This window comes from Betta splendens, chromosome 16 (assembly GCF_900634795.4).
Source record: "Betta splendens chromosome 16, fBetSpl5.4, whole genome shotgun sequence".
Classification (NCBI taxonomy): domain Eukaryota; kingdom Metazoa; phylum Chordata; class Actinopteri; order Anabantiformes; family Osphronemidae; genus Betta; species Betta splendens.
In genome coordinates this window covers 6,304,744-6,327,295 of record NC_040896.2, presented here as the reverse complement: position 1 = coordinate 6,327,295, position 22,552 = coordinate 6,304,744, and the positions used below count along the sequence as shown (strand labels likewise).

General features: G+C 46.7%; 1 protein-coding gene across 1 annotated transcript in view; it reads left to right on the top strand.

Annotated features, from left to right (window-relative positions):
* The window catches only part of bbs9 (Bardet-Biedl syndrome 9), an 82,338-nt gene that overhangs the window by 6,326 nt on the left and 53,460 nt on the right, over positions 1–22,552 (top strand). Inside the window, 12 exon segments of the mRNA XM_055503345.1 lie at positions 1,377–1,551; positions 3,970–4,054; positions 4,438–4,483; positions 4,486–4,620; positions 6,762–6,891; positions 8,224–8,405; positions 8,550–8,626; positions 8,699–8,752; positions 8,836–8,938; positions 14,725–14,829; positions 18,022–18,036; positions 22,068–22,208. Of these exon segments, the coding sequence (XP_055359320.1) occupies positions 1,377–1,551; positions 3,970–4,054; positions 4,438–4,483; positions 4,486–4,620; positions 6,762–6,891; positions 8,224–8,405; positions 8,550–8,626; positions 8,699–8,752; positions 8,836–8,938; positions 14,725–14,829; positions 18,022–18,036; positions 22,068–22,208 (1,248 nt within the window).

Genomic DNA, 22,552 nt, shown 5'->3' with positions numbered 1-22,552 from the left:
GACCCTGCGCAGCCTTTCCTGGTGAGAAACAACCACCAGACACCTGACAAATGAGTTGAAGCGTTTGCCTGGGACGAAGGCCCCTCATCGGTGTCCAGCTGTTCGTGGACCCTTGTTCTGTTTGTAGGAGAACAATGGCCAGTAAAACATAATATTGGCAGGCATTTGTGCCCAAATTTGATTTACTGCTCACCACTGATTTATTCTAGGGTGTTTTGGATGCAATGTGTATTTGACCGAGGTTCTTGTGCAGACAAGATAATGTCTGGTGAGCACATGGTGGTGGGGTAAATGTAAAGAGGTCACAGTTTGTTTTCAGCGCACATCAGCAATGTTGGATTTTTGTTTCCAGTACAAGCAGATCTAAGCAGATGAGCCAATAAATCTGTTTCTTCACCCATAATTTAATAACTTGGTAATGAACCAAATCAGCAAAACAGCTAAATTGGATCGTTCTCGGGAAAACTGTTATGATTAAGAAATAGATGAGATGCTTCATTCAATCAAACTTATCAGTGCTTTTCAAAATGTCTATTATTATAATTTTATAATTATATTATTAGTCTATGCAACATAAATTTGCTTATCCCTTTTAACTTTAGCCTTACACGTAGCTGCAGCTCCTCTGTCCACACACTTGACCGTCTGTTCATCCTCTACACACACACACACACACACACACACACACACACACACATACACTGCAGTGTTGGCTCTTGGCTCATTATCAAACATTGTGTTACTTGCACCTGCACTGACAGAGTGTGTCTGCAGTGTGGGAGACCTTGTCCTTCAGGTGTCAACAGCCACCCTGAACTCATCACCCATCACATACACATGTTTACACAGACTACATGTGTTGGGAGTGTGTGGTTTCTCTGCCTATGTCGTTGCTGGGTTTGTGTGTGGGTCTGTCTCCCTGACCTCTAGTTGATGGCAGTGTGAGTTTTAATAGCGCGCTGAGGCCTAATTATAGTCCTCTGTTCCTACAGCCCCACTGCTTTATGGCTCTGTGTGTTCTAGCTAAGTCAGTCCTACATCTGGCGTTTCACAACAAACAGCCTTGTACACATTCACAGCCAGAGCCAGGTGTGTGTGTGGAAGTGTTAATGGAGATATCAGATTCAGCCAGAGAGCGAAACACACACACACACACACACACACACACACACACACACACACACACACACACACACACACACACACACACACTCACACTAACTATGAAGCTTGACCAGTGCAATGATTTAAATATGTATGTATATATGTATGATTATGATTGACAAAACAGTGTAAAATCACAAAGTGATAACTGAAGTTATTTGATCGCTGTTATATAAATAAATATAGAGACCCTTCTCCACTGTCTCCGTCAGGACACCACTCCCTGTGCATCCAGTCCATGGATGGGATGCTGATGTTCTTCGAGCAGGACAGCTACTCCTTTGGCAGGTTCCTGCCTGGGTTCCTGCTGCCTGGCCCGCTGGTCTACAACTCCAGAACGGACAGCTTCCTCACTGTGTCGTCTGCACGGCAACTGGAGAGCTACAAGTAAAACGTCACAACTAAAGTCACCGAACTACAACGCATCTTAGCATTTTAGCTTCATCAATTTACAAATCTTCCAGCTGACTGTTCACATACTAAGAGGTTGTAGTTTTATTAATGATAGGTGGGTGATGTGTCTCAGAGTCTTTGCTCGCTCTTCGATTTTGTCCTCATGTGTGAAGCGTTAGCTGTGAATCAGCTGTTCTGGTGCCCTGCATTTATTTCAAATAGACTTCATAGCAGCAGCAGCAGCAGCTATGAAGTTGGCTGACGTGATCTGATGTCATTCTCTGTGTTAATTATGAGCTCGAAGGGGTTAGTGAGGCTGAGTAAAGCTCCATTATCTTCCAGGCATCCACCTCTCTCTCTCTCTCTCACACGCACACACACACACACACACACACTCACACTCACACACACACACACACACAGCCTGTTGACTGCATGCTCCTCAAACAAGTTGTTACATGGTGTTTATCCAGGACCATTCCTGCTCCTTCATGATCAGTTTTCACTCATGATAGCTGATAAGTTAGGTTTAAATGTTCAGTAGACATTTAGAAATGTGAGTTACTCATGTTTTCATATATCTGTTGAACATACAGAACACAAAGATTAAAATTAGACTAATGATTTCGATGACTTACTAAACCCCAGATATTTTTCAACCTTTTAAAGTGTCTGTTCACCAAATCAGTACAAATGTTCTCTGGTGATGTTCAGTCCAACAGATGTTGAGGGTAATAACTTTAATAGAAGCAGACAGTGATGTTATGGTTTTACTGAGCGTTATGTGGTTGATTTGGTATCAGGTGACGGGGTCAGACCTTCACGGACTGTTATCCATTTAATGTCTGTTGACTGGTCAAACTGTTCTGCTTCACTCCGTTTATTTAGCCTGTTGGACCTTCTCCGGTCCTGATGAATGAGAGCTTGATTTGGCAGCTCTGTGTGACTGAGTCACACTGTATGTGTGTTGGCGTCAGCTTTGAGATACAGCTTGTGTTTGTCTACTGACAGAGTAAATGCATGTAGTGAGTGTTTATATAGTTTGTGTGTGCTTGGACGTGTTCGTATGTATGTGCCCGTGTGATGTTTGGAGTTTTTCAGAGCGATCCACTTTCATATAAATGAGGTGTCTGTTTCCTCGAGCTCAGTGTCTTAAACTCTCCATGATAACTGATACCAGATACAAACACACGCATTCCTTGCACATGCAGCTTCTAAACCCGGCGTAAGAGAGCACGCAACGTTGACCACAGGCTTAAAAAAATGCTCCCGCGTGGGTTGTCCTTCATCCACATGTATAGACACGGGTGAATAATCAGATTGCTCTTGTTTTCAGCATTTCTCTTGTGCACACAAGGCTTTTTGTGACTAGAAGTCCACATCCAGCCAACTGATGGAGCCGAACACACACATGCTGTACCTCACAACTTAGTAAGACGTCTGAGCATGGGAAGGCTGGAGCTGGACTATAAAAATAGAATCAAAGAACCCAGTGTGATGCTGTTGTTTTAGTAATATAAGGCTGAATTTAATCTTTTCAATCACATTGGATCCACAGAGTGTCTCTAAAAGCTTAAACCCGTGACATGTTTAATATATTATCTAGTTCCTCCTTTTCTTCTCCAGGAAGTGGTCACGCTCACTAGTCTGCTGCAGCAGGTTCAGCTACTGTGTGAATGAGCTCAGACATTTAGGCCTGGTGTCCTGTCTACACCTGTACACATTGTCTCCTCCTCCAATAAAATACACTAGAACCAAAACATTAGAACCAGGTGAGCCTAATATAGTGCCCACAGAGTAAATAAGTCTCATTAAACACAAAAATCTTTCTGCAGTAAACTCGTTTTTGTGGTGTTTTGTTTTGGGCTTTAGTTTTGATAAATGTTTCACGTTATTTATTTTCGCACTAATGAGAAATTGGTTCACACCCTTGGTCGAAGATGGACGACATTAGTGACTAATGATGGCAGCCGCGTGCGTGCGTGCGTGCGTGCGTGCGTGCGTGCGTGCGTGCGTGCGTGCGTGCGTGCGTGCGTGCGTGCGTGCGTGCGTGCGTGCGTGCGTGCGTGCGCGGGGCTCACTGTTCATCCAGGTGTTAGATTCCTGCCAGGCTGCTCCCTCTGCTCTGCCAGCTTCTTACTGGAATGCTTGTAACGCTGAAGATGCCAAAATCAGCTGAACACAGATCAGGGTGACCACTTTATACGCAGCCAGCTGCCAACAGCTCGCTGATTAAAACTGATCGACCCCAGGACCAAGAAGAGCAGGTCAGCCCTGTTGACTGGAAAGCAGAGGGACAGAAACCCTCTTGGGAGCGACCACTATTAACACTCTTGTCACGCAGACACGTTTTCTCTAGAGACATGAAGTTAGTGTCACTGCGCTCATTTCACTTATCTCTCTCATTCTCAGGTACGAGACTCTAGCTGTGGCGACAGAGGCAGAGAGTCGACAGGATCCAGAGCTGCCTGTTAAGAGTGGAGGCAAGAGACTGGCTGTGAGTCAGTAACACACAGGCCTCCTGACACACACAGACATGTGCATCATGCAGAAAGGTTCTGTCATCTGACCTTCAGTTCAGAAATTCACGTAGGAGTAAAATGCTTTCACCATTAACCACCTTTCTGCAAAGCCCTGACAGCTACAGTATACAGTATGTGGAATATCTCACATTTACTTTAACCATATTAATATTTATAGTGAGTTAAGTTATTTTATTGCCAGACTGTGTATAACATTGTGTATTGCTTACAATAACTTAAATGCATCTGATGCATTCAATGGATTCAAACTGCTCTTCATTCACTACCGGTGCATTTTTGAATGGAGCAGAGATGATTATGGATGTGCTGTAATTTGCCTTTGTTTGTTCTCCTCCAGCCTGGCTGGGTGATTGTTCTAGGAGAACAGGCCCTCGACATCTCAGTCCCTCCTTTGCTCATTCTTCCGCCTCCATTTTTGTCCTGGGCGAGAGGAACCTGTACTGTCTCCGTGACAACGGCCAGATCCGCTTCATGAAGAAGCTGGAGTTTAACCCCAGCTGCTTCCTGCCCTACAGCTCAGGTAATCCAGACACGGCTCCCTTCAGTGTCTGCTCCAGTCCTACAGGGGTTTCTCTGCACACCTAATCAATGCAGATTGGCTACATGTTCCAGGCGAGTTCTTCTAATTAGATCAGATTAGAAGTGGAACAGGTGGCAGAATCTGTAGGACACAAAACAGTGGTTAGTGTGAGATGCAAGAGCACAGAGCAAGAACGGAGTTAAAACCTGAAGACTGAAATAAATGAGAAAAGCAGTTTGGGCTCTGTGTTTTTTTTATCTGATGACACATGTAGGTGTACTGTCACGTTCAGCCTTAGTGGTTCACCTGTTCAGCTGAAGCGAAACACAAAGATGATCAAGCATCAAAGCACCTGACACGACAAAATGTCTGGAAGTAATTGGACAGAAAACAAAGCCTTCTGTGTGAAGGTGCCACTGTCTGGCTGTGCAGAAAGCTGCCTTTGGCAGAACATGGTGGAATGAGCTGAGTAACGCTGATACATACAGGCCTTAAAACGAAGGCACCACGAACATGCGGTGCGCGGTGACGGGACAGCAGCAGATTAAGACGCTAATGTCGGCCTGAGCACAAATACCACCCTCAATACAAGACTCTCTAAGCACCGAGACTCTGATTTTACGTCTTTTAACGAGGCGCTTCAATGCGTTGAGATGTTAAAATCCGCTCCTGCTTCGACAGCTGTCACCTGAGCCGATTGCAGCGGCGCTTTAAACTCGGCCAATCCAGCTCAGGACAGCGAATCACCTTCTCACGATCATCCTTTACAGCAACAAATCATGTCTGTTTCAGTTTATCCAACAATGGCACCAAAGAGCTGTGTTCCACAAAGAGCAGATGGAGGAAGAAAATAGACTGGACAGAGAATTCAGAGGGGAGCACAGGAAAGGGCTCCACTGGTGTCTGCTTTCAATTTTAAAATTAAAATATCTCGGCTTTCAAAGTGCCCTCAACTATCCGTTGCAGACATTATTTAGATTATTTAAATGGCTCTTGGAAATCGGCTATAAATTCAGTGCGTGATGTGCCAGCGCAACAAAAGCAGCTTTTATTGGGACACGATTCCTGTCAACAATTGAAACCACAGGAAAATCTTCCCACGTGGTGGGAGGCTACAGCGGCGTCTGGGGCAGACAGCTGCTGCCGTCTTCTGTGCTGGTGGTGATCATGGTTGGTCAGAGCTGTGATGGTTCCTCTGTAGGTCAAGGTCAAGTAGTCTGATTCTTGCTCTGGCCTCCTGCTGTGCAGCTGCATCTGCTGGATCTGCCTGCTTCTATCTGTCCAGGCCCATCTTCCTCGTTCTGACCTCTTGCCTGATAAAATGTTGGGATAGAGGGGGGTTGAAGGAGCTGGGCTTGGACGGAGGCAGAAGGTAGATTGGATCTGTGTAATTAGGTGGAATTAGAATGCTGATGCAGAGATAGAAGGTGTGTGTTTGCTCTGATGTGGCGCCAGCACACACTCTGTCATTCTGGCCTTACGTTGTACCACCCTGCCGGCCGCCGCCGCCGCTGCTATGTTATAACGTGAGGCGTGTTTGTACTGCACTGGCCGCCATCTCAGATCTCTCTAGGTGGTAACTGCTCCATTGGTGGGATTTACTGGACACGCGTGTGTGTGTGAAACCTGAGAAGTAAAACACCAGTAGTATTTATATTTAATGTTTCTAACCACGAGTCACAGGAGAAAGTGTATATGTAACTTAAGTTATATATACTCAGAAATGCTGACCTTGCCTTACAATGAAAGGTCTAAATGACAAAACTCTATATACAAACCAGATGTGAGATGTAAAGCGATTTAGCTTTACAGTAGAGTAGAGGTTGAACTCGTCTTAAAGGTCAGTGCCCGCCACCACCACCACAGGAATGGGTTATTTCTGTGCTCTATGGTTATTGAATATTCACCAGTTTTCCAAAACCAAAAGTCACTTTTCTTTGCTGTGTTTCTAAGCAGAACCATCACTACGCGTATAATTGTTACAGCAAAGTGTGTAAGAGCTGGCAAAGCTCCGTGTTTTATGGTTTACGTCATGGGATGATGAATGAACAGAGCACCAACAAAATGGGACAAATGGTAAATAATCTCATCCCAGGCATGTTTCACGCTCCTCCTTTAACACTGTCCTGTTGTTTGTGCAGTGGCCGACGGCACCACCAACGTGCTGCTCGCTAACCACACCAACATGCTGCTGATATACCAGGACGTGACTCTGAAGTGGGCGGCTCAGCTCTCCTTTGTGCCCGTGGCGGTTCGCGTCGCCAGCTTCCCGTGAGTACCAAAGTCTGTGGTGGATTCACTAACACTTGGACTCAGGATGACCTTTAAACCCGCAGTTCACTTCATGTGAATATGCCAGTTTGGTGTCCAACTGCAGTTTGTCAGCACATCCGCAGAGAGTCATAGGTACACACAGCACATGTGCAGTTGTGTTTATCAGCTTGTGAAATCCACACTGTGACTGACAGTGGCTTCCATGCGGCCAATCAGAGCGGAGCAGGGAGGGGCCAGCTGTCGCCATTATGTGCTCGTGTTTCAAACGGTTCCAATCAAATTGCAATTTGATAAAAGTACAATGTAAAACACAAACATGTCTGAAAAGCGATGTGGTCTCGGTGCGTGTGTGTTTAAGATGCAGATGAGATAGTGTGTGTGTGTGTGTGTGTGTGTGTGTGTGTGTGTGTGTGTGTGTGTGTGTGTGTGTGTGTGTGTGTGTGTGTGTGTGTGTGTGTGTGTGTGTGTGTGTGTGTGTGTGTGTGTGTGTGAGTAGCAGTTCAGTTTAGGGCTGTGTTGTTTCAAAGGTCTTGATAGTCATCGTTTCGTCAGCGTGCCATCGGGTCACTGCACAGAGTGTGGGAGAGGAACACGCGAGCAAGCACTCAATCGCAGCCGCAGCTCCAGGAGCTTTGTTTGTGGAGTTTTATCACTTAACTTGGCCAAACACGAATGAAATGATTTCTGTGGCTCTGTAAACTGTCCTCACCAACCGGCTTCGATCTGAAACAGACCCGTGAAAAACAAGAAGCAGCATAATCAGAAAAAAGACCCGAAGGCACCCAATGGTTTCAGACCCAGTTAGAGAGGAAGTGGGCCCAAATACGGGAGCAGCATGATGTGTGTGTGTGTGTGTGTGTGTGTGTGTGTGTGTGTGTGTGTGTGTGTGTGTGTGTGTGTGTGTGTGTGTGTGTGTGTGTGTGTGTGTGTGTGTGTGTGTGTGTGTGTGTGTGTGTGTGTGTGTGTGTGTGTGTGTGTGTGTGTGCTCCCGGCCTTCAGGTCCAACCTGAACTCTTTTTTGTGTTTGTGTATGACTGCTTTGCTGGAGTGGAACCACATCATCTGTAAGCAGTTAATACCCTCACACACACAGTTACAGCCCATTATTGCATCACTCAGCATTTCCTTGTGCTCTTGGTCCTCATTACAAACCAATCGTTGACTTTCTTCAAAGCAGATGAACAGACGAAATCAAAGAAAGAGAGACTCTCCTGAAGAAGCCACTTTCTAATTACCAAACAAAACTAAAGGGAAAAGGTCACGGTGTTTCTAATGTAATTCTGATGTAAATGAATCCAGTTGAGGCCTGCTGTGTCCCGTCCTCTCCAGCGAGCTGAAGGGAGTGGTGGTCAGTCTGGGCTCTGATGGTCACCTCCTGTGTTCGTACATGGGGACGGACCCCTCCTTCTTCTCCACACCCAAGGTTGATGCCAGGGAGGCTGACTATGAGCAGGTGGAGGCGGAGATGAAGAAGCTGCAGAAGATCATCAGAGAGGCCACAAGGACTCAGGGTAGGACACTGGCACAGTCTGATCACCGATTGTCAGATTCTCAGTCATGAGAAGGTGCAAACCAAATTTCCACCCTGCTCGGTGAAAATGCCAAAAGGTGTCAAAGGGAGGAAACTAGGATGAAACTCCGTCACTGTTTTTCAGACATCCTTCCTAAGACCGACGCAGAGGAAGACCTGGTTGTAACAGCAGTTGTGTGCTCCAGCATGGACAGTCCAACGGTAGACACACACCCACACACGTCAGTACACTGTACACGCACCAGCTCAGCATCTCTTTTTCTCTGTCTGCAGCAAGCTCTGACCCAAGAAGTGGACGGACTGCCCGTCCCGTCAGTGACCGTACGGGTGAGCTGAGCTCCAACGACCACAGCAGAGCTGCTCCATGCGAGCCTGTGACACCTTGTGTTGTCTGTACCCTCTGTCACCAGGTGAAGGTCAAAGCCAACTGTGTGACGCGTTCCTCCAAGATGAGCATCAGCGTTCAGCCTCCTCTGGCCGTGACTCAGGACCAGTTTGTCTTGGAGCCCATGGGTCAGTGTGTGTCTGCTTGTTTGCCTGGCTTTCTGTGAAGCCTCCTTCCTCGACTGGCGTCTCTTGTGTCTTCTGTCCAGCTGTAAACACGCTTTCACCTTCCTTCACAGTCTAAACACACACACGCAGAGCGTCTGGCTGTGAGCCGCATTGTTTCACTGTATATTTGTTCAGCTCTTATTAGCTTTTACGCCATGTGTAATTTTGATCTCAACCACCCAGACACTGCAAACACACAACCCTCTGACCCAGACACAATATCTGCTGTCGGCTCATTAAAGAAGGGACCGAAGTGTGAACCGCTGGTGTTGAGCTGTTACACAGCTGAGTCTGTACGTTTCCTCTATCTGACTGCTTCCACCTTTTGCACGCATGTTGACGTGCCAGCATAAATTTACAGTGTGTAATGTAAAACAGTTGGGCCGAGCTTTTATCAGACGCTGCACAAGAGCACACATTTAAAAAATGTGTGGCCCCAGTGGATGTTAAGCCTCTAGCTCAGCGAGCTCGGCCTCCATGTGGCGTAGAGTCAAAACGCTGTCTGTGCTAAATCACACTTTGGGTTTGTTGTCTATGGTTTGAACCAAGCGTGGAAAAGTTTCTTTAGCTACACTTTCTACTTGTTGCTGCATTTTGCTTCAAGCTGTCAAATTAGATGGAGGCCAAGCCATGGAAAGGAACTTTAAGTGACTCAGAAGTGCTTTCTGTCTGTTGATGCTGCCAGGTTTGAGATTCTTCTAACAACAAATAGTCACGGTTCTGCAAACTCGCTGTTGAGAACATATTACTGAGAAGCTCAGTGTGAGCGTTTTCCAGGCTGCTGTTGTGTGCAGGCGTCCAACCAGGCTGCCACACACCTCCACGCCCACACCGGCGTGGGTCCATTGTGCTGTAGCTCGTTCTGCTTCTTTAGAAAAAAACAGGAGGTTGTTTTCAAACATCAGCGAGTAAAATTTAAGTAGCTACAGTAAATAATCAGTGAACTTTAGTTCAAAACAAAAAGAAATTGATAATTTTACAGTGCAGCAAATGCATCATATTATATATTGTATCTGTAGTTATTTTACAGCTAGAAAAACAACTTTTTAGACAAGCAAGCAGTCGATTATTATGATCCACGAGCCGAGCTGGTGTGCAACTGTAGTCGCGTTCCGTGTGGTGCAGTAGCAAAGAATTACATCATTGTTTTTTAAGAGAAGTGCAGTGACTCGTTGACACGGTTTCACATTAATCCAGGATTCAGATGAATTGTTTTGTGTAAAAACAAGCCTACAATAAAGAGTCTTCCAATGAATCATGGGCCCAATCAAACAACACCCCAGAGGAAGCAAACGCAGCCAAGTCTGAACAGAAAGGCTCCAAACAGTGCAAGTGCAGCTCGAACATCTGTGATCCAGAGGCCAGAGTGGCCGCTGCTAATTGCACCAGTAGAATGAATGTGGGTTCCTGAAGGCCCTCTCTCAAGAATGTTATTACTTGTTGTTGGCTGAGATTTATTACAAAGACAATCATTCCAAATATCTTTTAATTAAATTAACTGTGAGGGTGTGAATCCCATCAGAGACACAAGCTGGATCAGAACCAGAACCTTCAAAACTGCTTGTGACATTTGTTGAAACCATCATCCATCACAGAGGAGTAGCCTCCATGTTTTTTTTTTTTTTTTGAGGAGGACCAGTATGTATAGTGAATTTATGATTTCAAGATGTGAGCAGCATTCTGCGGCGCTTGAAACACCATCCATTTAATGGGAGTCCCGGCTAACGCTGACCACCGCTTCCACATGATTCATGATGCATCCATGCCTCTTACCACAGCACATTCTTATCTGTGCATTTACTGGACTCCACCAGTTCTAATGCAAACACGATGCAGCTTTCCTCCATATCCATCAGCTCTGTCCATTTGTCGAGATCACACAGGGACAGGCTGAACCCACAGAGGAGCTGTGGTGGATTCTTCACTGTGCTGAGAAGTAGAAGTGCTGCACAGCAAATTACTGCTTTAGCTGTTTAGGACAACAGAAGGTGTGTTTGCATGCGTTCCTTTTAGACATTTGTTTGTTACATCTGCACAGAGGCCTGAACGACTTTCTCCTCATAACTTCCAGCGTCCTGAATCAACATGAACAGTAACTTGTAGAAAGAGAGACTCTTCATGTGAGCAATGAGAGTTTTCACTTCTAATCAGACAATGAAAAGTCTGCCAACAAAAAACTGTAAGTAGAGGAACTGAGGAGAACGGAAGGACGCCTCCGGCGGGTCGACTTTTTCTCCTTCACAGCATTTCTCTGTTTACGTTGAAGATCAGAAGCTGTGACTCACTGAAGCACTTCTTGCACCACTGAGACCAGCTCTGTTTACGTGACTTTAGGCCACGCGGGTCAAACCCAGGAGCCTTCCTCCAGCACACACACACACACACACACACACACACACACACACACACACACACACACACACACACTCATGTACAGATCCATGGATGCATAAGCATAAACACAGGCCTGTTCCCCTCAGCTGGACAAGACGCACACACTGTAAAGTAGCTGCATGTGTGTTTATGTCACGCTCCTGTGTCTTCCTGCACACACACACACACACACACACACACCTGGCGCTGGTTCTTCCTACTCAACCAGTTGCTCTCTGCGAAACATGATCATTACGACACTCACAGCACATTTTTTCTCGTCTCACCTATGTGACTCCTCATTGGCCCATCTCAGCCCAGGACCAGTGTGGATCAGCCAGATCTGGAACAGAACCACAGCTTCTACATACAGAAATGAAGAAAATCAGTGAACAAAGGCAATGTTTACTTCAGCCAAGGATGGGAGTTGGCTCAGAGAAGCTGGACCTCCGTCACTCTCACTTCACTTTCTGATTTTGTCCAAAAAATCACACTCCTGTTTATGGATTACTGGAAAAGTATGTAAGCGTCTGTCTCCAGCTATCACCAATTAAAATAGAAACACAGACGGTTTTAATTTTAATTCGCACCACAGACATTGGGACTAGTTTGCTGAGGGACATATTCTTCAGACAGATGCATCTCATACTTGTCATGTCCCATAGTGATCCAAGCCAAACAGGGTCAATTAATCAGACAATGCAGCAGTAACCTCCGAAGAAGAGATTCAAAATGAGAGCTGGCAAAATCAGACAAGGCGCTGAGAAGACAACAGAGTTGAACAGAGTGGTGGCAAAAGAACTGTTCCAAGTGAAAAACATCCTGTAGCTGCTAAAATAAACTCTCGTGTATCAAAGTCTTTTTCCCCTGCAGCCACTAAAACACCAGGAAACCCTAGAAACACGAGAGCTGCAGTAATTAATAGTGTTTCTGGTGTTTATACACACCAGCGTCTTTGTGCTTCTGTTTCCACTTCAGCCTTTTTTACTCTGATGTCATTTGATGACTCATTGGAGCCATTTTGCATAATATAAATAATACTAAAGAAAGAGCAGACACTGGAAAAACGTGGCTGCAGCTGAAACACTAATAACAACAAGAGCTGAGTGTGGGGAGGGAGGAGGGGGGGCAGCGCTTCGGACTTTTATTGTTATTTCACTTTTTATTCCTCTCAGATGGCGGCTCCATCCCCTGTTCACCACACACTGCCTTCTTTGTCTGGCCTCACGCTCTCCGGCTCCACTCCACCTCCCCGTCTCCACCCTTTTCTGTTTCTCCTCTTTCACTTGCTGCGCCGCTCTCATTCCTGATGTTTCCTGCCATCTTTTATTTCATTGCTGGATAAAACCCTCTTACGCTCTGTGGGACAGATAAGTGAGTCACCTAGGAAATCCTTTACTCTCCATGTGTTGATGCCTGTAAGGACCTTTTATTAAGTGGCCCAAGGGTGTTTTATGTTATGCGAATATATTGTGTAGATTACATGGTTCCATATTGGCCTTTACTGTGCCGTTCATTTTCAGAGTAATGTTTCAGCAGGCACAGTCACAGCAGCCATGTTTTCAGTCATTCCTCCATTTGTTCAACCTAAACACATTCCTCCTAAGCTGACCAGTGTTTGCTGATGGCCAGAGATCCTGCCTCCTCCGCTTTTATTGGTTGTGCAGAAAAAGAAAAGATACACAAACACACACATGACCCTTTCCCGTCTCCTTGTGAGGTGAAGATCTGAATCTCCACGCCTCTTGACCTCTGGCCTCCACTGAAGTCAGTAATGGATTTAACATGACCTGTCAAGTACCATAACCCTGAGCTTTCTGTGTTGTCCCTCCCCAGTGGGATTCCTCCGGACGGCTTAGCTTAACACATGCAGTCATGTTAGTTGGGCTGAACGTATGTCGACCCTGGGACTAGCGGCCCAGCGAGCAGAAGGAGGGATAGTGGCTGAGGAGAGATCAGGGCTGAGAGAAAAGAACCAACTGCTGCAGTGTAAAAGAGACACACGAAGGCGTTTGGCATGAATGAGGTGTGAGTGCAATGCAAACCTAACATAAAGTTAAAAAAGCAGACAGGAGCACCCTGAGACCATAGAAAGCAGACAGCCCAGTCCAGATGTGCCCGAATAAACAATGACACGCTGAGGAGAAACGGACAGAGGGGGCTTGAGAGAAAGGAAAGGAGGAGGGATTACGGCTTCTTCTTCTTTGGTATTGTTTTGTGGTCTTAATGGACCTGGAAACACTTAAAGCACTTAAACCAGTCTGACCAGTTTGACCCCAGGGCAGAGAGGGTAAAAGCCATCTGCTGACAGACAGGATGACAGGGAGGAGGAACCGGAGAGGGAAGGTTCGTGGTGCAGAGAAGACATGGCTAAACTGGGCCCTGACCAGTGTCCTCCAGTGATTTGTCAGTGTAGAAAGCTGTGGTGTCGCTGTAGACTAATAAATACTTCAGCATATATTTACACAAGTCAGTGTACGTCACTAACACAATCACTCTTCAAGCAGCACAGAAGAAGAAACCCACTGGATGTGAACACCGACGCGTGGTCTGACACCCAGTGTGGAGAAACCCCCGCTCTCCAATCCTTCCTCCTCCTCCTCCTCCTCCTCCTGCTGCTGCTGCTGCGTCTGTCCTCCTGTTGGACCGACAGCCTCATCCTCAGCCCCGGGGACCTGCACTTTCTCCATGAATGCAATTAGACTGAGAACAGAAACGTCATTTTTAAACACAGTCTCCTCTCTTTCATCCACTACACAGATACTTTTTCCATTAGGGCACTAAAGCGCACACATACTTGGGCTTCAGTCACCTGTAACGGGCCGAGTTCAGGAACAACACGGCCCATTACACCGCCACACTGCCCTGCGTGTGTGTGTGTAACCATTAAGTGTAATATATCCTTTCCTCTCTGTCTGTATTTGATCCCTGCTTTTCCCTCTCTCTGCTGCCTGTACTGTCCGTGCTGTGTGGGAGCGTGTGTGGCTGCGTGTTCACTTAAGTACTGATTAGTGCTGTCCTCACCTCGCCTGCAGAGGTTGAGCCTGCGCGCTGTTGGGTCCGGTCCATCTCCTGTCCTCACCTTGAAAACGCTGAAATGAGCCAAACATCCAAAGTGACGTCAGCAGTTGTTGCGTGTGTTTTAGGCTTTGGCTGCAGACGCGTTTCTGTGTGAGGTGCAGCTGAAGCACCTTTCTTCCTCACATTCCCTTCACTGAAGTTTGTCCTCTGTCCTTATATGTAAATAACAGTATTCGGACGAACCTTTGTGGCTACTTGTCCTGTCTTCTATGGATGCTAATGTGCTCATTAACAGGCTCTGTGCAAAGGTGCAGTGACTTTGGGCCTTTAACTGTCGTGTTTCCTCTCCTCAGGCGTCGGATCGTCCACCGTCGTGTCATTTTCAGCTTTTCTCAACGGCCGCTATCCTCCTGCTGATCTGACCGGGGACGTCACCGTGTCCTACAACTCTCCCACAGGTGAGCACTCGCACTCGCTCTCGCTCCCGCACTCGCTCCCGACGCGGCTACTTCAGTGTTCACGTTTGAACAGAACAATTGCAGGGACACGTGGGTCTGCTTCACGCCTGTCGTACGGACTCTTGATATGTTAGAAACACAATCAGTCTTTGTTAAAAAGCGGCGCTGACACATGGTTTAATGTTGGAAACGAACAGAATCTACTGTTAAAATGGAACAATATCATAAATGACACAGTTCATGTGAAATATGGACTATTAATGGGCACAGCAGCTCTGGCATTTCTCACCTGCTTCAACGTGTTGGTGCAGTAGCTGTTTGCCACTGGGCAGCAAATCAAGTCTGGTTCATTTCTGCACTGTGGCTTGAATCTGCATCAGAGACCTCACACACACATCAGCGGATCTGTGAAAACATCTCTGATGGAATGGGCTCTGCTCAGCCTGACGGCTGTGACGTCCTGACTCCGGTAACTGCTGAGCGGCATCCATCCAGCTTCCTCCACTTCTCTCTCCAGGCATCTGTTTCCAGGCTTTCCAGGCAGTTTTTCTGGGAGATATTACTTTACCCTGGAAAGCAATAAAACCAGTTTTTATTTCAAATGTCACACACGTTTTTTTTTTTAGAAAATACAGATTTCAATATTCAAAAGCAGCTCATGAAAAGGCTATTTTGATGCTATTGTTTCCTTTGGATTCCATTTGCTTTGGCATGAACCTGTTGGTGGAGCAGTTGTCTCCTCCCCAGAAGCCCATTTAATGTGAAATGTCTGGAAATACGGGGAAGTGTTTCTTTTTGTTAGCTTTATTGTGATGCTAAAAATAGCTAAAAGGAGTCTGGTGTACTTCAGTGGACCTTGGCAGCGCAGCATCTAAAGGGAGAGTACGTAGGAGGCTGATCCCGTGTTTTGGAAGGGACCTGTTGGACTGGACGGAGAACTAAAAAGAGTTTTATTAAAAGTTGGAGGAAGAAGCACAGCAGGACGGAAAAAGCAGAACAGAGTTCAGGTATGCTAGGAGTTAGACGTGAGGAATGAGGTACGGAGGTGAGTTATAGCTGGTGGAGGGGAACGTATGAAGCAAGATTCAGTGGATCATAAGGAGCTGACCTCTGCGTGACCCACGTGTTCAAACCAAACGGATTTAGTCCAACACTGATGTTGAAAGGGTTCCGCTGGAATCATCCTCCATGCTGGTGTCACTGTCCTTGTCTGATCCCAGGAGTCGTCGTGAGGCAGATCTCAGTATTAGGAAACCTGTGCGCTTGAAAAGTGATGCATCTGCTTCCATGACTGAAGTACTGACAGAACCCGTCCAGTCCCAGATGAGTGCGGGTTAATCTCCATTAATAGCTGATGTCCTCTCCTGTCTAAGTGCTGCCTGCTATGGGAGGAATGCATCACTCTCCCACCCAGAGGTGATCATTACGCCTTAGCACCACCCTGCACACTTAACACCATCGCTCCCTGTGGCTACTGGGCCGGTCCTAAGCCTCTCAAAGGCCTTGACATTTAAGGAGACTGTTGACTCCTTAAGCCCTTCAAAGCAGCCTTCACGCTGCCTGTAGTCGTTACAATCTAGAAAGAATTTCATTAGTGCCCTCTGTGGTTTTCCGAACGCCTTCACAATGAGCTACACGCAAACACGCTTCACAGAGATCAGGTTGGCATCTGTCAGCTCGCACACACTGGCCATAGTGAGACAAGCTGCAACTGTCCGGGTCATTTCCATAAAACACGAACCCTGATCCGCTGGAAGCGCAGTGTTTCCTCCTCTTCTGCTGAGCTCATCTTCACATGCTGCTGTCTCTACTCTCAGAGGCGCTTGTTCAGCTTTAGTTAAGTTAGTTAGTTTTAGATCTGGTGAAACGATGGGCCACTGATGGGTTCACAGAGCCTCCTCGCAGAGAAGCAGTGTCTTAGCTCACACATCTCATTTGGAATGAAAGCCTGAATGTCACGCCTCAAAGCAGAGGAAGGAGCTGGCTCTCAGCCAGAACCAGCCTCCGTGCGCCTGCGTGTCTGTGTGATTGCTGTTCTGCTCCATTTGACACGTCCTTTACGTTTAACTGGAGCCTTCACTCAGCGTTCAGCCTTTTATTTCCTTCCTCTTTGTGTTGTTCTAGCTTTTGCTAGATTCAGATTAGATCCAGGTTGTTTCTTGTCTTTCTTTGCTTTGCAGTTTTAAATAGTTGAACTAAACGCCAGCGTCGATGACGTATTCACAGGCATGGATGCACAAGCTATGAACATCCTAATGTCTTGCTTCCCTTTGAGGATATCTGTCCCAACTGAAAAATTGTCCGTTTTAATGAAGGTCAACGTCAGGATCAGAGTATTTTAATGGGTTTGTAGGTCGTCTGCACCGTTGCTTGTCCTGCACTTGGAAGCTAATAATATTAAAATATATTTGAATATTAAAGCAAGGTCACAAGACGGAAGAGAACACGATGGAGGTGGAGCTGTTACAGGACGGAGGTCCACTCTAAGGAAGTGTGAGTTTCAGGTCCAATAACCCGTGAACTTCTTGACTCAGCACCTCGGTGCTGTTTTGCGCCATCTGCTTCTCATTCACCTTCACAGGAACTCTTCCTCTTGGACCTAACAAATCAGGGCTTAATCTGCCAGACGTCTCTGGCTGCGGCCTAAAGGTTAGAGAAGCACAAGAGCATCTGGGAGCGTCTGGCAGTAGGGAGCAGGTATAAAACGCCTCAGGTCTGCAGCCGAGCGATGGACAAAAAGTGGAACTGTACCTGCCAGTACCTACCAGTACCACCCAGTAACACCTAGTACCTTCCAGTACCTCCCGGTACCACCCAGTATCTTCCAGTACCTACCAGTACCACCCAGTAACACCTAGTACCTTCCAGTACCTCCCGGTACCACCCAGTATCTTCCAGTACCTACCAGTACCACCCAGTAACACCTAGTACCTCCCAGTACCACCCAGTAACACCTAGTACCTTCCAGTAGCGCCCAGTATCACCCAGTACCTCCCAGTACCTCCCAGCACGACAACCGGCTTCTTCTTCTATTGTATCTGCGGTACACACAAATAAGAGATAAGCAGCTACTTCCATTTGGATCGGGACATGTGAGGATGTTCTGAATAGTTTTGGCTGCGATCTCCTCCAGCGGTGCTGCTTTTCACTTTCCTCCTTTAACCTGAACTTTCCTCTTCTCTCCCTCTGCAGAGCTGAATCCCAAAGGTAAGAGCTAGTCAGTAGTAACAGAGTAGACATGCACACACACACACACACACACACGCACACACACACACACACACACACACACACACGCACACGTACGCACAGACACACACGTACACACAGACGCACACATACGCACACAGGAAAAGCCCATTGCCCAGTGTTTACGTTGCTGTAATGTGATACTTGGCCAGAGTCTCTACACACACACACACACACACACACGTCATACATGACATGCACACATTTCCTTAATGTATGGAATAAGTAAATATGCATTTTACCTCTTTATCCTGTTTAACCCATACACACGTATGTTCCCAGTAGTCAGCAGTGTTTGTTTTAGTCCGTCTGACTTTGTGTGCTTTGATACAGAGTAGGACGTCCTGTAATGTATAGTCGTCCTAGAGGCCCTGCACCACAGCACACTGCTTCCTCACTCCCCGCTTCAGCTGCAAAAGATCTTCATATAAGAAATAAGAAATAAGAAAACCTTTAATAGTCCCGCAGTGGGGAAATTACCTCTCACAACAGCAGTACAGATGAGCGAGAATACAGGTACAGAACAGTTTGTGTTGGCACAGTACAAAGCAGTACAGTACAGTTAGAGTGAGTATGAGGTCATTGCAGGGTTATTGCACAGTAATGGGTATAAGATTTGTACCGGTAACAATATACATGATTGTTCACAGATTTACACAAATATTGTGCAGAGCACAATATTTGTTTTTAATATGCAGCTTTTAGCATCAGCCAGAAGCATTTTGAGGAGATGTGAACTGCCGGGTTCAGCGTGTGAGACGGACACAGAGCTTTGGGTCCAGTGTCGATGTGAAGGGAGCAGTTCACACACGCTTAGTCAGTGAGCAGCAGTGGATGTTTGACGAGCAGCAGGTCAGTGAAGCTCTAAAAGCCTGGAGCTCAGTGTGACGGATGCTTCAATCAGCCTCGTCACAGCGAGCGGACACGCTTCATCCTCCATGCAGGGACTACAGAGCACCTTATTCACTGTGCCAACGCCAGTGTTCTTAGCGTTAGGATTTGTTTCAACCCTGTTAAATGGTGCAGTCAGTTTTATTTCACATGTCTTTATCATTTCTATTTAGAAATATTATATGTCCTGGAAACGTCTGGTTAACTGAGACACGGAAAAGCAGGAACTCAGGAGGTGATTTGTTCCCAACTGCAGCGCGTTGTGTCTCCTCTGTGAGAAACAAAGAGGAAATGAAAAGATTCACACACAAACACACACACACACACACATGCGCGGCAGGAAGGAACATGTGGCCGCTCACACACGTCTGACATCACCGCAGCTGCAGGAGAACTGGATCCTGCCGCGTGGTCCTCTACTCAAATAAACTCTTCCAGCGTCCGCTCGCTTCGTCTCTCGTGTAGCTTCGCTCTGTAACACAGCGTCTGCACATCATTAGAATCAGAGTCCTCGGCGGTGGGTGCAGTCAGAGCAGCAGGACCCAGCTGTGATTGGGCTGCTCACTCACAGGTATGAAGCCATCCTTCATCCTCCGTGGCTTCAGGCCCAACTATAACTATGACTTTTGACGTAAGTGAGTGATGCAACCTATTTATCTCCGTGGCAACTGAGACAAAAGCTGAGTTCCTGTGCAGCTGATGTTGGGATGAAAACACAATGGGTTTGAGTCGGTTGGAAAGTGTAACGATGTGTGAAGGGTTCTGATCAGAGCACAGAATGAGTCACCAACAGGCTGCTGTGTGAAAAGGCTTTGTCCTGTTCAGCCTGACATTCGCTCTGTGTAAAGAAAATGCTTTGTATTGGCTCAACAATGCTGCCAGTGAATAAGGTCCAGGAATTAAAGGCAATCAGCCTCCTGCAAAAAAGCCTTTGACGTAATTCAAGCCTGGAGTCAGAGACAGTTGGGATCATCTTGGTTCCGGACCTACACTTTGCTAGCCTTTGTGAAGGAACCTCTCGGTTCTGATCATTTTTACCTCATCAATGCCAGAGGACGGTTGGTGGTGCTGGTGTGTTGCTGCTGGTGGAGGTGTTCGCATCAGGGGGCAACGATTCCTCAGTTACGTGTTTCATGGATGAACTCTCGTTACTGGAGATGTGTTGAAACACAGGCTGCCTACACTCTCTCCTGTCCCTGAACTGCTCTCAGACAGCTGATGCTGCACCTTCAGCAGGTTCAGCAGCAGGTGGAGAGCCGTCACACATCAGGCCACATCTGGACTGAAGCAGCGATGAACCTGCGCCGGCGGTCCTTCACTTGCTCTTGGTTGCACGTTAATTCTTACTTCATCTCTCACATATTTGATCTCTGGCAGATCAACTATGTGATCATGTGTGTGAACTCACCACCTTTTTATTTAGTCTGGACTCCTGAGAGGAAAGTTTAATACACAACCCAGTTGTAAGTTGTTCTTGTGGATGTGTGTCACATTTGCTGCTGTAATTCTATATTTAACGTGATGCAGCTGTGTGGAGGTCTCAGAGGTGTGTTAAAAATATTCATTAATGTTTCCTTTGTGAAGCTCTGAGCACGTGTGCAGATACAACACTGGTTGTGCAGGTAAATGTCTGCACTGAGGGCGTAACCTCCTGAAAGCAGCCGGGGAAAGTCCAGCGCACATTTACAGTCTCACACACGCAACGCTGAGTTTCAGATGGAAAAATGTTTCCTCTGGCCTTTTCCAGCCCGTCGCCTTCACGTCAGCTCTGCCTTGTTCTCTCCAGCTGTCTCCATTCTTTTTGTTGTTAAAAACACTAACTTCGTGTTGTGACCTTGTTGTTTGTGTCACAGTGCATTCTGGGTAATGGCATCGCGGCACAGAGCAGTGGGACAGGAGGAGTCTGCGATCCTTTAGCCTTGACTTCACTTTGCACTGAGTGATTGCACCTCGTGGCAGCAGGAGGTCCATCGTTGTCCTCGTGACCGCTCTCAGACGAGGAAACCTCGTCCTGTTGTTTAGTGCCTGAATCTGATATTTGGTCTTTTTTCCCCATGTGGGCAAATTGTTAACATTTCTATTGAGCTTTGCACTTTTAATGTGGAGTCAACGCGTTCTGTTCGTCAGTTTCAGTCTCAGGTGGCTTCTTGTTGAACTATTCACTCACCCGGGACAACGTCAGTGAGAAATGAAGCGAGTGAACCGCAGTCCTCCTCCTGTAGAACATTTTGGGTTTCTCTGTTTTCTGCTGTTTTTCTTGGCTGCAGCTCTTCCCCTCTTATTTCTCTGCCTCTGTTTATGTATTCAAACCAAATTGATTCATTCACTTAATCGCATAATAATTGCGTGTCTGGAATGTAAAGGTGCACAGTAGTTTCAGGTAATTATTACTATCTGTAATAACCTGGGACTTTCCATAATTAAACTGTCCCTCCCTCCCACTCCGCCTGTCGTTCTTCATATTACTTCTGCTCCTTTATTTCCCCTCGTTTTCTCCCTCTCCTGTCGTTAGTGCGCCTCGGGTTCCCTTGCTCCATCTCTTTTAACAACTGTTTTCCTCCATCCCTCTTTTCCCCCACTCTGTTATTCTAGCAAAGTAGATTTCTGCCAAGCTCAGCGCTGCTTAAGCTCAGAACATAGTTTCTGTTGGCTTTAACTCCCCGCCTCCCCACTTTTCACAAAGCATCCTTTTCGGGTCTTTGACAAACGCCCCTCAGCCCTGGGTGTTGATGTTGAGTCTCTCGGTCTCGTAGCTCTCAGATACTCGTGTAATCTGAATATCTACACTGTTGACCGTGTTAACCCGACCTGTTTGAGGAGTCAGCCTGAAAAGCGAAGTGCTGACCTTGTTTGATTTGCCTTTGGGAACTTTGGAGGAGATGGTTGCTATTCAAAGGGGAAGTGGGCTGTGATTCTAAGGCTATTTTTGAAGGGAAATGGCTACTGGATAAGGGAGGATGGAGAGAGTTTAAAATAATGCTGAATTAATTGTATATCATTAAGATTATTGTTGTTAGTACTGGTAACTGTAGCGTTGTAGTAGCAGCAGCCTTGTATAGAAGTCGAGTCTACAGCCTCCGTGTCCTTTATTTTCTCAGGAGTTCCCAGAGTTCTCCAGTCCAGGTTCAGTCTTCCTCTGGCGCTGGTGTGTGTTCCTTCCGCTTCAGCTAAAACCACCAAGTTTAAAATCACCGTGGACACCAACCAGCCACCAGTCGACCTCAAGCACATCTTCCCAGGTAAAGCAACGCAGGCCAGCGCGCACGCAGGCTCCCTCCAGCTTATTTACACAGATCAGCTGAGCAGTGCCCGTGACTGGATCACCACAGCCAGTGAGACTGATGATGTCACCACAGGGGGGCGCTGAGCCGAACCACTCCACGCGTTTGAACCCTGCGCATCTCCGTCTGAGTCCTCGTTATCTGACAATCGGACACAAAGCGCAGCTCTAACGTCTAAACACACAGAGTGTTTGTACTGATTTCATGCTTTGTGTAGAAGTGTGTGCATGTGCACACACTTCTACACAAAGCTGGGTCCTGCAATCCGGGTGTGCCTCCTATCTGTCTCATCAGGCAGCTCC